Here is a 13,989-nt window from a genome sequence, read left to right as displayed (position 1 = left end):
CCAGCCATGCCCAAGGTGTCCCTAACTGGTCCCCAACCTACAGGACACTTTTGGCTCTTTGTCTCTTTGCCCAAGGTCATGGAGAACAAGAGTGGCAGAACAAGGACTCGAGGCTGCTCCTGAGGCTCCTGCCCTGTGTGACAGCACAGGAGGAGGGGATTCATTCCCCCCAGTAATCCTGGTGGCTTCTCCAGGCCAGAATCTCCCCACTGCACCCAACCCTGCTGCCTGGGGAGGACGGGGAGGCCAAGGAGCTCTGCCTGTTTGGCACCACCCCACACACCCAGCTGGAGCCATCCCATTTGTCACGGACAGCGGGCTGGCAGATCCGAGCCCTTGGTAGGAATCTCCAAGGTGTACTAAGCATCAGATGACCATTTAATGGCATCTGCAGTACAGAAACACTGAGGGCCATTTTTCAATCACACGCGTTGCTTTAGCACCGTTATTTACTGGCCCACAGTGGCTTGGGCTCGTTTGGAACACTCGTCCAAGACTCTCCGAGTGTCGAGAGTGCAATCACTCAGAGAACTGGGGAGAACACTAAAGCAGGCTGGATAACTCCAAAACACTTCATTCCAGGTGTTCTGATGGAGGGACTCGGGGAGGGCAGCCTGGAGAAGCCACCAGGATTACTGGGGGGAATGAATCCCCTCCTCCTGTGCTGTCACACAGGGCAGGAGCCTCAGAACATTCCCGTTCTCTGGACAGACAGACACAATTCTGTCTCTCAGGATTGCACAGAGAGAAGCAGAGAAAACAATCTTTATCTCTGCCCCTTTGTTTCCCCCATGTGGAATGTGGTGTGGAGATTGTTCACCTGCAGGGATTGCTGGGCTGGATTCTGGTGAAGGTTGTTTGGGCTCAGTGCCCAGTGGGATCCAGCTGTGGCTCGGGCTCTCAGCAGAGTCACAGTTTGAGTTAGTTAGAGAGGGGAGTAAGAAGTGAGTATGTAGAATAGGATAGCATCTCTTTAAATAGTGTATTAATGTAATAGAGTCTAGTTTTAATAAAGCTGTCCTTCAGCCTCCTGATCTGGAGCAGACATCACCATTTCTTCCCTGAGCTGGGGTTCACCACAATTTTTTACTACAGGGTGGGGCCGACACTGGGAGCTGGAGGAGCTGGGGTTTGGAAATGGGACAGAACAAACCAGCAAGCCCAGCTGGGATGCAGCTGGCTCGTTCTGAGCCAATTCAATCACGCTGTGTGGGATCCAGCGCATTTCCATAAAGCCCTGAGGGGGTGGAAGGTCAGTCCCACTTAAAAGAGGCAGATTTGGTTGGTGACAGTCCCTTGGGTCCAGCTGGCTCACTGCCCACTGCAAAGCTCCAGAACGGACTCACTGGAATGTTTGGATCCCGTGTGTGTGCAGCCATTTGGGTACAATTAGTGCCACTGATGTCACCAGCCCCCTAATCACCCGCACAAGGATATGAGACACTCCAGAAACCTTCCTGTGACTACACATCTCTTATCTGAGGAACACAAACCTCCCTGGCTGGAGCGTGTCACTGATAAGGATTTGTGACACCTTTCCCTCACGTCATCGCTCGCGAACCCGGAGCAGCCACGCCACGGTGCCAGCTGGGATGCTGCTCCAGGGGGCTGCACTGGCTTGGGGAGGGAAACCCATGGATGGGTCCTGTGGCTGGACAGCCCAGGCCAGGTCCTGCTCCCTGAGATGGCTCTTGTGGCACTCTGGACAAATTTTGGAAAGAACCCAGTGGGATGAACACCGGGGTTCATCAATTTTCAGATGGATAAATCAAAAGGATTTGGTGTAAATCCAAAGGAATCGAGGGGGTGGATGGAAGCAGTGGGGCAGCAAGGCTGGCCATCAGCTGGAGCCTGGTGCTGGGAGGGGAAATGACAGACTTTGATCCCAAAATGTGGCTTTGTAGCCAGGGAGAAGGTGAAGCTGCAGAGCTGGGAGGGACCAGCTCTCTGCAGCTCATCCTGCCCCTCTAACCCAGCCCAGAACCTGAATCTGCTCCCTGAATTTCCCACGAGGACTGCTGTCCTCCCCACAGCCTTTTTGGGAAAGTATTGTCCCACTTTCCCCATATCCACAGATTCCCAACACCAATTAATAGTCTGAGTGTAGACATGGGTGTTCCTTCTGCTGAAGGCCAGGGGAGCTTTGGGGACAACAGGCTGGGAAGTGGCCTGAGGGAAATGAGATTGGACTGAGGGGTCTGTGGCTGCTGCATGGGAAGGGCACAGGGAAGAGCTGCCCATTTCCAGAAGTGCAGGAGTGCACACTCAAAACTTCACTGATTCACCTGCAGACCTTAAAAACAGAATTTCCTGTTCCAAGTCCCTGTGAATCTGGGGAGGAATGGAAGGAGAATGACCAAATGGGTCTGGCAGAGCACAGTGAAGAGCTGCTAAAAGCAGAGCAGGGATGGAGTTGGTGGCAGAACTCCAATCACTTCAGCACAGCCAGGATTTCACTACCAAAAAAAGCCAGGTTAAAGAGTCCCTTATGCTCTGTTACTAACTGGGAAAGAAAGAGGCAGTTATTGCAGGAGATGGATCTATCCAGCCTGGAGCCAGCTCACCTGGAAGGGACAGCTCTCTCTGAGGGACAGCACCTGGGTCACCAGCCACTCTCACAGAGAGCAGCTGTGCATTATTGATGGCTTGGCTCCTGTCCCCACACCTGCTGTGTGCTCCAAATGCTGACCACACCTGGGGCTGGACACTCCTGGGCATTCCCACATTCCAGGGGCTGCCAGCCCAGTCCTGTGTGCCCAGGGCTGGACACTCCTGGGCATTCCCACATTCCAGGGGCTGCCAGCCGGGTCCTGTGTGCCCAGGGCACACAGGAAAAATCAGATGTCTCCTGAGAAATCTTAATGCCAAATGCAACTTGGGAAGCTCTGGCTCTAAAGACAGCCACTTCACACACCTCACACCCATGTCCAAACTGAATCATCTCTTGCTGTGATATGGGCAAAGAATTCCCAGCAGAGACTGAGCTCAAAATGGGTGACACCAGTTCCTCTGAACACAGCAGCCCCGAAGAGAACAAAACTGATTCGTAAAGATTTGGTAATTAAAAGCTTAAAACGAACCTTTGCAAGGGATGTTTCTCTGCAGAGAGATGTCACCCTGAGCACAAAGTGTCCTCAGCAAGGGCAGGACCTGCACCTGAGCCGTGCTCAGGCTGCTGGGGACAGTGAGTGGCAGGAGAGGATTGGTACCCCCCGTGCCACGAGGCTCGGGCTGGCTGCAGGAGGGAGCAGCCCCTGTGACCCCCCTGCCCCAGCTCCCAGCTCCAGCCTCGTCACTTCCCAGAACAATGGGGAGGCTCCCTGGAAAGGGATGCACCCCGGAAAGGCATCAGGGCTGCTGGGGAGAGCGGGGAGCTGTGCAGGGCAGGGACAGAGCACATGGAAAGGAGAGAAAACAAAACCAGCAGGCCTTGCTGGGTGTGAAGGGCTGTGGGAACGATGCTCTGCTGGGCCAGCTCTTTGTCCTGCTCCCGTTTGTGCATCCCCAGGCACAAACACAGCGACAGAACCCGGTGCTCACACGGCTGCACCTGGGCAAGGGTGGAGCACAGGGGTCTGGTTTTACACCAAATCCTCTGCTCTGAGCACAGCGAAGGGGCTTTGAACTCGCTGAAGAAAGCTGAACTTTCTCTGAAGAGCCCTCGCAACAAAGGAGGTTGTGGTGAGAGCTGAAGCACAGCCCAGCGTTTATTGTGGAAGAATCCTGTGTTTATCCACCTGGGGAGGGAGATATCAGAGCCCTCCAAGCAATCAGTGCACACAGATCTAAGGAAGCACAGCCAGCCCGTGTGAGTGGGGGCACAGGCAAGCAACACATGCCCTGATCTCATCTTCCCCAGGAAGTCCAGATCTTACGTGAAACAGAAATTTTAAAAGGCATCTGATCTCCAAAGGCGCAGAGATCAACTGCTACTTAAGGATATAAGAGATTACAAAACTAAAAGGAATAGAAGTTCAGAGCTACACTGGATTCCCTTGACACCTTATGATGGAGTTAGACTCACAGAAAAAGTTAATTAGCAAGCAGGAAAATGCCAAATAAATGGGAATTAGAGACACTGAGATGATTTGGTGGAGGCAGCGTGGCCTCTGAGCCTGGCCTCTCGTAATGGGAGAGGTTCAAAGGGAGAGGAGAAGCCCAGAAGCATCCAGAGGAAGTCAGTGGCCAGGCAGCCTCTGTGCTCCCACAGAGTCAATCTCTTCATAAAACGGACTCAGAGAGGAAAACAGGGCAAAAAATCCCCAACTATCAAACTGCAAACAACGACCAGAGCTCCAGACTGGAGCTTTCCCAGCGCAGGGAAGTGAAACAAAAGGAAAAATGATTTGTACAGGTACAGGCACACAGATACACACCTGGCCTGGATTTGGGTCTGCATCTGGACAATTCGCCCTGCAAAAGGACAAGACCCAGGTGTCCTCCCTGCTTAGGAGTTACCCCAAATCCAGCCAGGTGCAGGGTTGGTTTGAAACAGAGCTAGCTCTGAGTGACTTCTGTGATGTCACGGGTGGAAGGTGTCCCTGCCCATGGCAGGGGGTGGAATGAGATGATCTTTAAGGTTCCTTCCAAGCCCATCTATTCTGTGATTCTATGGCTGCACCTTTTTTTGGTTTTTCCTAGTTCAGTCTGACCTGTATTCTGTGCCTGTGAGAGGGACAGGGCACTTCAGAGGAGACACTCAGAAACCATCAGGATTAAACAACTCAAAGCAGGGCAAAGAGCAGCTGAAAGGCACCCGAGTGAGTCTGAGTGGAGTGAAAACCAGCAGAGCATAAAAACACATCAGTGGAAAGAGACTGAAAGCAGGAACAGCATCCAAGAAGGAAAACCTCCTGCGGAGTCCCTGTGGCCAGGTGTGTTCACAGCACTCCCTCCCTGCCCTGGGGACGATGGAGTTTGATCGTTTGGCTCCAGCAGCCCTCGGCAGCAGAGAGCAGAGCTGAAGGAGCTGCCTGTGATCCCCGTCTCAAACACCAGGGCTGGAGAAAGGCACTGCTCATAACCTTCACAGCTGAAAGCAGCTCCCTCCAGCAGCCCCTCAGCAAGCCCAGGGCCCCGGGCTGTGGGGAGGCAGCCTGCAGGAACACAAACCCTGCTGCATTTCAAGCTGGGCTCCCACAGACCAGCACCTCCTTGGATCTGTGAGCAGACAGATCCATTGCCTCTGGTTCCTGCTGGAATTCAGAGCCACAAGCAGAAACAAGCAGGAGTGGATCGATTTAACTCTGGTCTCTACACGGGCAAAGGATGTTCATTTATAAAAGCTGTCAGTTATCACTCACAGAGCAGGAGATGCAAAGGGGCTGAGGAGAAGAGCAGCACAGATATCTTCCCTCTTTGCAGCAACACAGATGCTGTGGGAGGAGGGTGAAGTGAAGCACAGCACAGAGCCTGTTTCCCTTCTCCCTTTCCTACCCCTCAGCCAGATCAGGCCTTGTAGCAGCACACAGAGCTGGTCTGCTGGGAAAAATCCCTGTGCTGCTTCCCAGGAGAGCAGCTGGGCTCCCAGCAGTGCCCCAGGGCCAGCTGTGCCACTGTGTCCCTCTGCCTTCAGCTGACCAGTGGGATGCACTTGGGATATTTCAGTCCAGGTTCCAATCTGTGCATTCCCAGCTCAGCAGAGTGCAGTGGCTGCTGCTGAGGCTAAGCAGGGGTCGTGGAGCAGTGCTGCATCTGTGAATTATTTGTGTTCTGTAGCGGGGGGATGCAGGGTCATGGCCATGGAATGAGAACATTCTGTGTCACCCCTTCTTGCTGCAGAAAAGCTCACCCAGCTTTGGAAAGAACCAGCTGATAGTCCCTGCTCAAAGATTCCCTAACTCATCCCCAGACTGAAAATAAAGCAAATACTTCTTAAATTTCACTTAAGAAATGCCTGAGAGAAGAAAACAACCCTGACAATGAGACAAAAACAACCTATCCTCACCAATGCAGGAGAGAGCATCAGCACACACAGTACTGCTGGGTGTAATTCTCAGAAACCAGCCCCAGCTTCTACCTGGAGCCCAGCAAAGTTCTGGCTGTGCAACCCCCAAAGCAAGAGGCAGTTCTATAGGGCCAGGCTGAAAGATCCTATAATTGCCAAAAAAAAAAATTAAAAAAAATCAGTTCCACTGAAAGCATTACAAGGCTTTCTGTACAATAGGAATATTTCAGCTCCTGGTTTTCAAAGCACTTCCACTTAACTGCTGTTGGAAACGCCTGTCTCAGTGATTGTGAGCCCAGAATCACAGCAGTGCCTTGCTTTAAAGGGACGTGGCAGTGCCTGGAAACTGGAGCTGATTCCAGCTCGGAGCTGCACATGCACAGCCAGCCCTTCCTTCCACGGCACACTGACAGCTCTCCTGTGAACTTGCAAACCCTCCTTCCACCAAAAGACATTCTATGAGCCCTGCCTCCCTCAGAATGTTCTTTCTGAGCGAGTTCATAAGGATTTTCTGTAAAAGCTGGACGAGAAATGAGCAGAGGGATGACATCCACACACGGCACTGCTCGGCGAGCATTTACGAGGAAGTAAAATTTACAGAGTGATCCTGCTCGTGGGGAGGTGCAGGGAAGTTCTGATTGATCCTCCCTGCCTGTGGGATACGAGCCCAAGAGGCTTCTTCCAGCCCCTGTAGCAAGCTGTGCTCATGCTGCTGCTCTCCTCCTCCCAGAGGATGCACACTGAGGTTTAGTGCACTCGCCATCACTACAGAGAATTATTCTGGATGTCACACTTCACTCCAGCTGACACGACCTCAAACAGACAGAAATATCTGACCCCAACCTGCTTTCCTCCTTCCCTGTTCCTCCCCAGCAGCTGTCAGAGGCAAAGACAAACCACTCCTCTCCTCGTATTTACATTCTGCTTAGAGCACTCAGAGCGTTCAGCCCAATGCAGGAGATGCACTTCAAAATATTTAAACCCTCGTGTGATGTTGATCAAGTTCAGGTAACACAGCTCTGAAAGGTATAATCTTTTACCAGCTACCATATTATAGAAGTCAATCAACTCCTTAAAATGCTCTGGAAGTCAAGCTTCCCGAGCACTCAATCTGCCATTCATACTTCTATACACAGGTGAATCATTTCACCAGAACTTATCTAAATAAAGCAAAGCAAGCATCAAAGAAATGAAAACATCAGGAAGAATCCAGACGAGTCTGGCAACACTGCCTCTGATTTCCAAGGGTGAAGGATCCAACCCTGCAGCAGGCTGGAGCTGGAGCAGAAGTAACATATGGACATCCAACCCAGATTTCCAAATTTAGTGTGAAGATAAGGCCCAGGCAAAGTTGCCTTGAAGCCAGAAGAGCTGGGCAGCTGGGGAACCATCCCATCATTAACAAAACACTTAAAAGAGACGATTTTCTGGCTAAGCCACTTGCAGGACCCTTGCCTCTCCCCAGCTGTGCGTAGTTTTTTAACACTGTGGAGTTATATTCTTGCAGGGACCAGGGGCAGGTGGGATATGGAATGGAATATGTGGGCCAGACCCTCAGCAAATGTAAACCAGCCTCAGTGTTTGTCCTCACTGCAGGGAGGAGTCTAAATAAAACACGTCTTCCCAAATAAATAAAAACTGCGTCACTCATATCTTTTTCCTGGTAAAAAAACTAATATTTCTCCCCCCAGTCTCTGTTGATTGCAGCTGAAGTTCAGCCTTAAAAATATGGTCAATGATTTCAAGAGTTCTGATTAAAAATCTTCATTAAAATAATTTTTAGGAGGCATTATCTGGTAGAGTTAAGGTCTTTCCCCCTGATGCTCAGCACTGCTCTTCTAAAGAAGCCTCTCACCAATTTGTACGTTCAGACACGGGGAGCTCTCGGATTCGCGGCACGCAAGCAGCACTCATCATTTGGAGGGACTTTTTCATCATAAAATAAATATGAACTGAGAGAGAACACGCGTTTGTCCAAAAGGAGGATTGCTACAGACGCCCGAGCTTTTGCTTTGAAGCAGGATTTTCTGTGCCACGCCGAGCGTTCCTGTCCCTACAGCGCCGTGTAACGCCGCTGCCGAGGGGACACGGAGCCGCCTCTCCAGCCGGCAGGGACGGGCTTCTCGGGATTTGAGAGGGACCGAATGAAAACGGGAACGTGCAGAGCTCTGCCACCACCAGCGCGTCCCCGCACAGCCCCAGCGGCCGCGCGGGGGGGAGGCACCACCCAGGGGGCTCCGACCCATCCCAAACTTCTCCCTGGCCGGGCAGGGCAGGGCAGGGCAGGACCCGCGGGGTCCGAGCGGCTCCGCTGTCCCTGGGGGGTGTGGGGAGGCTTGGAGGGGAGATGGGGGGGTCTGGGGGCTGCTGAGGATCCCGGGTGCAGCGAGGGAGTGCCAGGGGCAGGAGGGGAGCGCTGGGGGCAGGAGGGATGTGGGGGGGTCCCGGGGAAAGGAGGAGGGGTGCAGGGGGGCCAAGCCGGGATGCTGGAGGAGATTCCGGGGTGGCAGGAGGGACGTGTCGGGGTGCGGAGAACAGGAGGGGGCTCCGAGGGGTAAAAGGGGGTGCCGGGGTGCAGAGGGAGGCTCTGGGGGGCAGGAGAGGGGTGCCGGGATGCCGAGGGGCAAGGGCGACGTTCTGGGATGTAGAGGAGGGTGCCGGGGGACAGGAGGGGGTGCCGGGGGCGGCTGAGCGTGGAGCTCCGGGACGGACTCTGGGCAGAGCGGGGCAGCGCGGAGCTGTCCGGGAACAGCCCGGGAATTATCCGGGAGCTGTCCCGGAGCTGTCCGCGGAGCCGGTGCTGAAGGCGAAGGCGCGGGGAGGAGACCACAAACGCGGCCGCGGGAGAAGAGCCACGGGGCACCAGGACAGGCCCCGGGGTGGGCAGTGGGATGGCCAGAGGGGTGCGGGTCGGACCGTGGGAAGGAGGAACTCCTGGGCAGAGCATGGAAAGGGAAAGCCCTTTGGTGGATGGTGCGAAGAGGGAACCCTTGGACAGCCGTCGCAAAGGGGGAAACCCTTGGATAAATGACTCAAGGGAGGACCCCTCGAAGCGGCAGAACAATGGGAAATCGTTTGGCCAGGCGGCACAGCCGTCGGAGAGTCATGGCACCGGGGAAACCCTTGGAAGGGTTGGCAGGGGAAACTCACGGAGAGGCAGAGCAAAGCACAGAGACCCGAGTGGGTGCTTCACAGGGAGACTCCTTGGGCAGGGAGCACAACGGGAGAACCCCTGGACAGCGGTGTAAAAACGGAGCCCTTGGACAGCAAGTCCAAAGGTGGAATCCCTGGAGGAGCCACGCAACGGGAAACTCTCGGAGAGAGCTGCACAGCTGGGGAACCCTTGGCTGGGCGCTCGAAAGGAGGACCCTCGGCTGGGCAGCGCACCGGGAAACCCTCGAGCAGACTCTGCCAAGGGGCAAGGCTCGCTGGGGGGGAGCAGGGGAAGGAGCGCACCTGTGAATGTTCATCTCCCGGGGCGGGCGCCGCGCCTTGTCGTAGGCCACCTTGGCAAAGACGCCGGCGATGAGCACGAAGGCGATGGCCCCGCACGAGATGTAGACGGTGGCGTTGGTGCTGTCCTTGTCCGGGTCGTACTTGTTGGCGTCCCCGTCGCCGCCGTCGCCGCCGTCGGCGGGCAGGGCGCCGCTGGCCGTGGTGGGGTGGGCCCACTCGGGGCTCTTGTAGTTGCGGCACAGGCTCTGGTTGAGCTTCTCGGCGCGCTTGTTGCAGCAGAAGCGGTAGAAGCAGGTGCCGCAGCAGTAGCGGAAGCCCGTGAGGCTGTTGTTGCACTCGAACTCCTTGTCCCACTGCCCGCTCACGTCGTAGTACCCCCAGCACGTCTCGTGCGCCGGGGCCGAGCCCCCGCCGCCGCCCCCGCCTCCGGGGGCTGCCTTGCCGCCCCCCGCGCCCTTGCCGCGCCCGGGCAGCGCCGTGGGGGCGGCGGCCCCCGGGCCCGCCAGCGTCTGGTTCAGGAGCTCCTTGCCCGGTTTGGGGGTCCGCCGCGGCGCCGCCGCCCCCTGGGTCCGGTTGCCCTTGGCGCGGGGGGGCCCGGCCGCCTGCGCGGGCAGCGGCAGCAGCAGGGCCAGGAGCTGCAGGGAGAGCAGGAGCAGCGGCAGCAGCAGGTGCCGCGGCCCCATGGCGAGGGGCGAGGCGGGGGCGCGGCGCGGGGGGCGCGGCGGGCGGGGTGGGGGCTCAGCGGCCGCGGCGCTGCCCCATGGAGCGGGGCGGGGGCGGGGGGTGCGGGCGGGGGTCCCGCTGCTGCCGCCGCGCTGGCTCCTCAGCGGCGGCCGCCCGGCGCCGGGCGCTTCATGCCGGCGCGGGGCGAGCGGCGGAGCCCGGCGGAGCGCGGCTGGAGGCGGCGGGGTCCCGGCGCTGCTCCGGCGAGGGGCTGCGAGAGACGGGGAGAGGGTGAGAGCGCGCCGCGCCCCGGGGCAGCCCGGCCCGCCCCCGCCCGCCCGCCCCATGCCCACGGCCTTACCATGCCGGAGCGGGACTGCAGCGGGGCCGCGGGGCTGCCCGCGCTCCTCGCCGAGCCGGGGGCGGAGCGGAGCGGCGCCGAGCCGGGCGCGGAGCAGGGGCGGGCGCCGAGCCGAGCCGGGAGCCGGGGAAGGACCGCCCACCGCTGCCGGGCCGCTCCTGACATCACCGGGACCGCGCCGCGCCGCTCCGCTCCGCCGGCACCCCCGGCACCGCCGCCGGCCCGCCCGCAGCCCGCAGCGCCCGCCCCGGCCGGCGCCGGAGCTCGGGGGGCTCCGGAGGGGCGCGGGGAAGGGTCCCGGGGCGGGGGGGGGGTACGTGTGGGTGTGTGTGGGGTGCGGACCTCGTGCGCGTCCCTCGGGATGTGGTCCTGGCAGGGATGCGGTGAGTGGCCACTGGACCTGTCCCTGGTGGTCTGAGGTGGTCCTGGTAGGGATGTGGGGAGTGGCCACTGGACCTGTCCCCGGGGATGTGGTCCCTAAAGGTGTGTGTGGAGTGAGGACCCTGTGCCTGTCCCCGGGGGTGTGGTCCTGGCAGGGATGTGGTCCCTAAAGGTGTGTGTGGAGTGAGGACTCTGTGCCTGTCCCGGGGGCTGTGGTCCTGGCAGGGATGTGGCCACTGGACCTGTCCCTGGTGGTCTGAGGTTGTCCTGGCAGGGATGGGCAGGGATGTGGTCCCTAAAGGTGTGTGTGTGGTGTGGACCCCCTCCCTGTCCCCGGGGGTGTGGTCCCTGTGGGGATCGGCAGGAATGCGGTCCCTACAGATGTGCGTGACGCTGTGCCTGTCCCAGGGCAGTGCCCGCAGCACAGCCTGGCACTGGGCACACGTTGTCCCCAGGGCTGTCCGGCCGTGCTGCCCCCAGGCCGTGCTGTCCCCTCTGCCCTGCCAGCCCTGCACGGGACGAGCCTCCCAGGCGTCCCAGGGACTGCTGCTCCAGCCCGGGCTGGTGGCACCTCCCTGGGAAGGTGCACCTGGCCCGGCTGAGTCCCAGTTCCTGCTCCCTGATGTGCTCAGTGTGGAGAGAGAGCAGCACCCCCACCCCAGCCCGATACACTCCCCACTTCTTCCAACTGTTCCCACTGCAGGAGAGCTCTGGGGTGCTGCAGGGCTGGGCTGGCACTACCCTGGGCTGGCCAGTGACCCGGGCACAGCCACCACAGGTTTGTTCTGAGCAAGGTCCCTTCAGGCACAGCAGATTTCACTGCTGTGAGCCACGGTCATTCTGAGGCAGAATTTCCTCAAAGTCCTGGTGCTTCCTCCGTGTCCCACTGCAAACCCGACTAAAGCCTCTACAAACATTTCCTGAAGAAGCCAAGGTGCTGCCAGCTGTAAGGACACACAGAGGACAGCGAGGAATCCCAGCAAGGAGGAGCACACGGAGGTGGGAACTGAAGGGATTCCTGCAGCTGCAGACAGGCCGTTTTCAGGAGAGCAGCGTAGGAGGAAGGGAGCAATGGAAAGGGAGAAGCACCCCTAAAAATCCCCTGTCTTGTACCGTGTGGGAATCATTTCCTCAAGCCACCAAGCTGTGAGTGCCCACAGCTCATTTGACAGCTCCCCCAGGAGAGCCCACGGACTGTGAGGCTGGCAAAGAGAATTTCAGCTCTGCCACCTAAAGCTGCTCTGGTGCTGGGGAGCACCCGGGGAAATCGAAAATCCCTTTATTGCTCACGGAGGGGAGAGCTGTTACCCTTCCATGGCTGCTGAGAACTGGACTTGAGGGAGGTGCCCAGGTGAATCCACACCATGGGGAGCCCAGACCTCCGCAGTGCCTGAGCCCAGGCTCAAACCTGAGGCAGAGGGTGGCAGCCTAAGGCCAGCGTGGCCACCCAGGGCGAGCCTGAGCTGCTTTAGTGCAGGCACCCCTGTGAACCCCAATACCCTGAGTCCAGCTCCTCTGGCCCCTCCTTGGGGATAATTCTCCTGTTATGAGTGACCAAACCCTGACACCGAAGGCTGTAAAGCAGATTTGACTGCTGTAGGGAGGCCATCTCCAAACACTGTGGGCCTTCCACATGTCCTCATCAAATTCTCCACAGAAAGCATCCTCAGATCTGGGTTGTCTCTGCTTCTCCAAGGCTTTGCAAAGTGTGGGAGGCACCCAGATGGAACAATCCGGGTCCTTCCCTCAGCTGGCTGATCCCTGCACACCTACACAGGAGCTGGGGTCTCTGCAGTGAGGGCAGCTCAGTGGAGAGGAGCTGCCACTCGGAAAACCCAGCGTCCTCTCCCAGGTGGGCAAGGCTCCTGCTGCAGGCAGTCCTTGGGGAAAAGATCCAATGGTCTTGAGACAGAAACAACTGGCAGACCTCTGTCCTTCCACCAAACATTACAAGGGCACAGAGAGTGCCTGGTGAAGCACTGGGGGTCAGGTTTTCTGCCCCACAGGATATCTGGGGGCTGAGATTGGCTTTTCCTCCGTGCCTGCCCAGCCTCCTGAACCGGCTGAGCCTTGGACTGCACGTGCTCCTCTGATGCCACCACAGCTTTATCACACCGAGGCGACAATGAAACCCCACCCAGATGCCTCTGCCTCCTCCTGCCAATTTATCAACACCACCGAGCAAGCTAAAGAAGGACAGAGCTTCCCTGGATGCCCGGTATAATCCCATTGCCTTGCCTGGGGCCAAAATACGGGAGGGAAGAAGCTGAAGCAAATGTGAAAAGAAGGAAAGAGTCCCTAAGGAGCAACGCTGGATTTCTGGGACTTTCCTGGGATTTGGAGCCGCGTTGCTGGCTGTGGGAGGGAAGGACAGAGGCTGAGATGCTTGTGGGAGAAAATGCCCGAGCTGCACTCCCCCCATGCCCGCGGAGCGGTGTGACAGTGACTCTGTGACAGCTCCATCCCCACCTGGAAGTCACTCCAAAGCCTCCAGCACTTTCTCTTTCATCTCCCGTCCCATCCTCCCCAGGTCGTTCTTGGCAGCGTGACTGTTCCAGAGCTGTTTTCTTGTTTATCTTCTCTGCCGGGTGCTTTCATCTCCGTGCCGGAGCTGCCGCGGCTGCAGGCAGGGAAGGGAAGTGCAGGTTCAGAAAGTCCCGAAATCCAATTGCTCCCCAGCATCCCTCCCCTCAGCCCCTTGTCCTGCCGCCCCTGCTCGGCCTCTGATGACTTTGAGAGGAGTTTCTAATGAGTCTGATGTGCTCGCAAGCTGATTCCTCCTCGTCAGGGGATTCAGCCGTGACCGTGAATCTTCATTAAAATGAGCCCAGCACTTCGGACCTAATTTTTCTTCTAAAATTAATGTGGCTACAAAAAGCTCCGAATAGGAGTTTGGGGGGTTATTTCTGTGGAGTGGATTCCTTCCTGCCTGAACGGGAACGGGTGGATCCCGGGTTTGGTGCAGGCAGGGGGCTGCTTGTTCCAGGTACAGCACAGAGTGAGCAGAAAGCAGGGAAATGCGAGGGGAACAAGCAGACACGGGGCTGGCAGGGCCTCACACAGGCAGGGCCAGATGTGGTCAGCTTCTTCTGCAGCTTCCGAGCAGCTGCCTCAAAGGACAGGACAAGAAACGGGAGCGAAACAGGGGCATTTCACCAGCTTTTCATGGCTGGTTTATTCT

General features: G+C 57.6%; 1 protein-coding gene and 1 long non-coding RNA gene across 11 annotated transcripts in view; one reads left to right on the top strand and one right to left on the bottom strand.

Moving 5' to 3' along the window:
- SHISA6 (shisa family member 6) overlaps positions 1 to 10,469 on the bottom strand; it is a 165,904-nt gene extending 155,435 nt beyond the window's left edge. For all 10 annotated transcript variants that reach the window (XM_053994998.1, XM_053995000.1, XM_053994999.1 and 7 more), the window contains exons 1-2: positions 10,428 to 10,469; positions 9,404 to 10,337 (exon numbers count right to left, since the gene is read on the bottom strand). In XM_053994998.1, coding sequence (XP_053850973.1) covers positions 9,404 to 10,086 — 683 coding nt within the window. In that variant the 5' untranslated portion in view covers positions 10,087 to 10,337; positions 10,428 to 10,469. The remainder of the gene's footprint in view (positions 1 to 9,403; positions 10,338 to 10,427) is intronic.
- Positions 4,579 to 7,554, top strand: LOC128816970 (uncharacterized). Its single transcript, XR_008440061.1, has 3 exons — positions 4,579 to 4,874; positions 6,824 to 6,973; positions 7,084 to 7,554. It is a non-coding gene; the product is annotated as an uncharacterized LOC128816970 (long non-coding RNA).
- Positions 10,470 to 13,989: the final 3,520 nt, after the last annotated feature.

Source organism: Vidua macroura, chromosome 19, assembly GCF_024509145.1.
Source record: "Vidua macroura isolate BioBank_ID:100142 chromosome 19, ASM2450914v1, whole genome shotgun sequence".
Taxonomy (NCBI): domain Eukaryota; kingdom Metazoa; phylum Chordata; class Aves; order Passeriformes; family Viduidae; genus Vidua; species Vidua macroura.
This window is presented reverse-complemented; position numbering and strand designations above follow the sequence as displayed.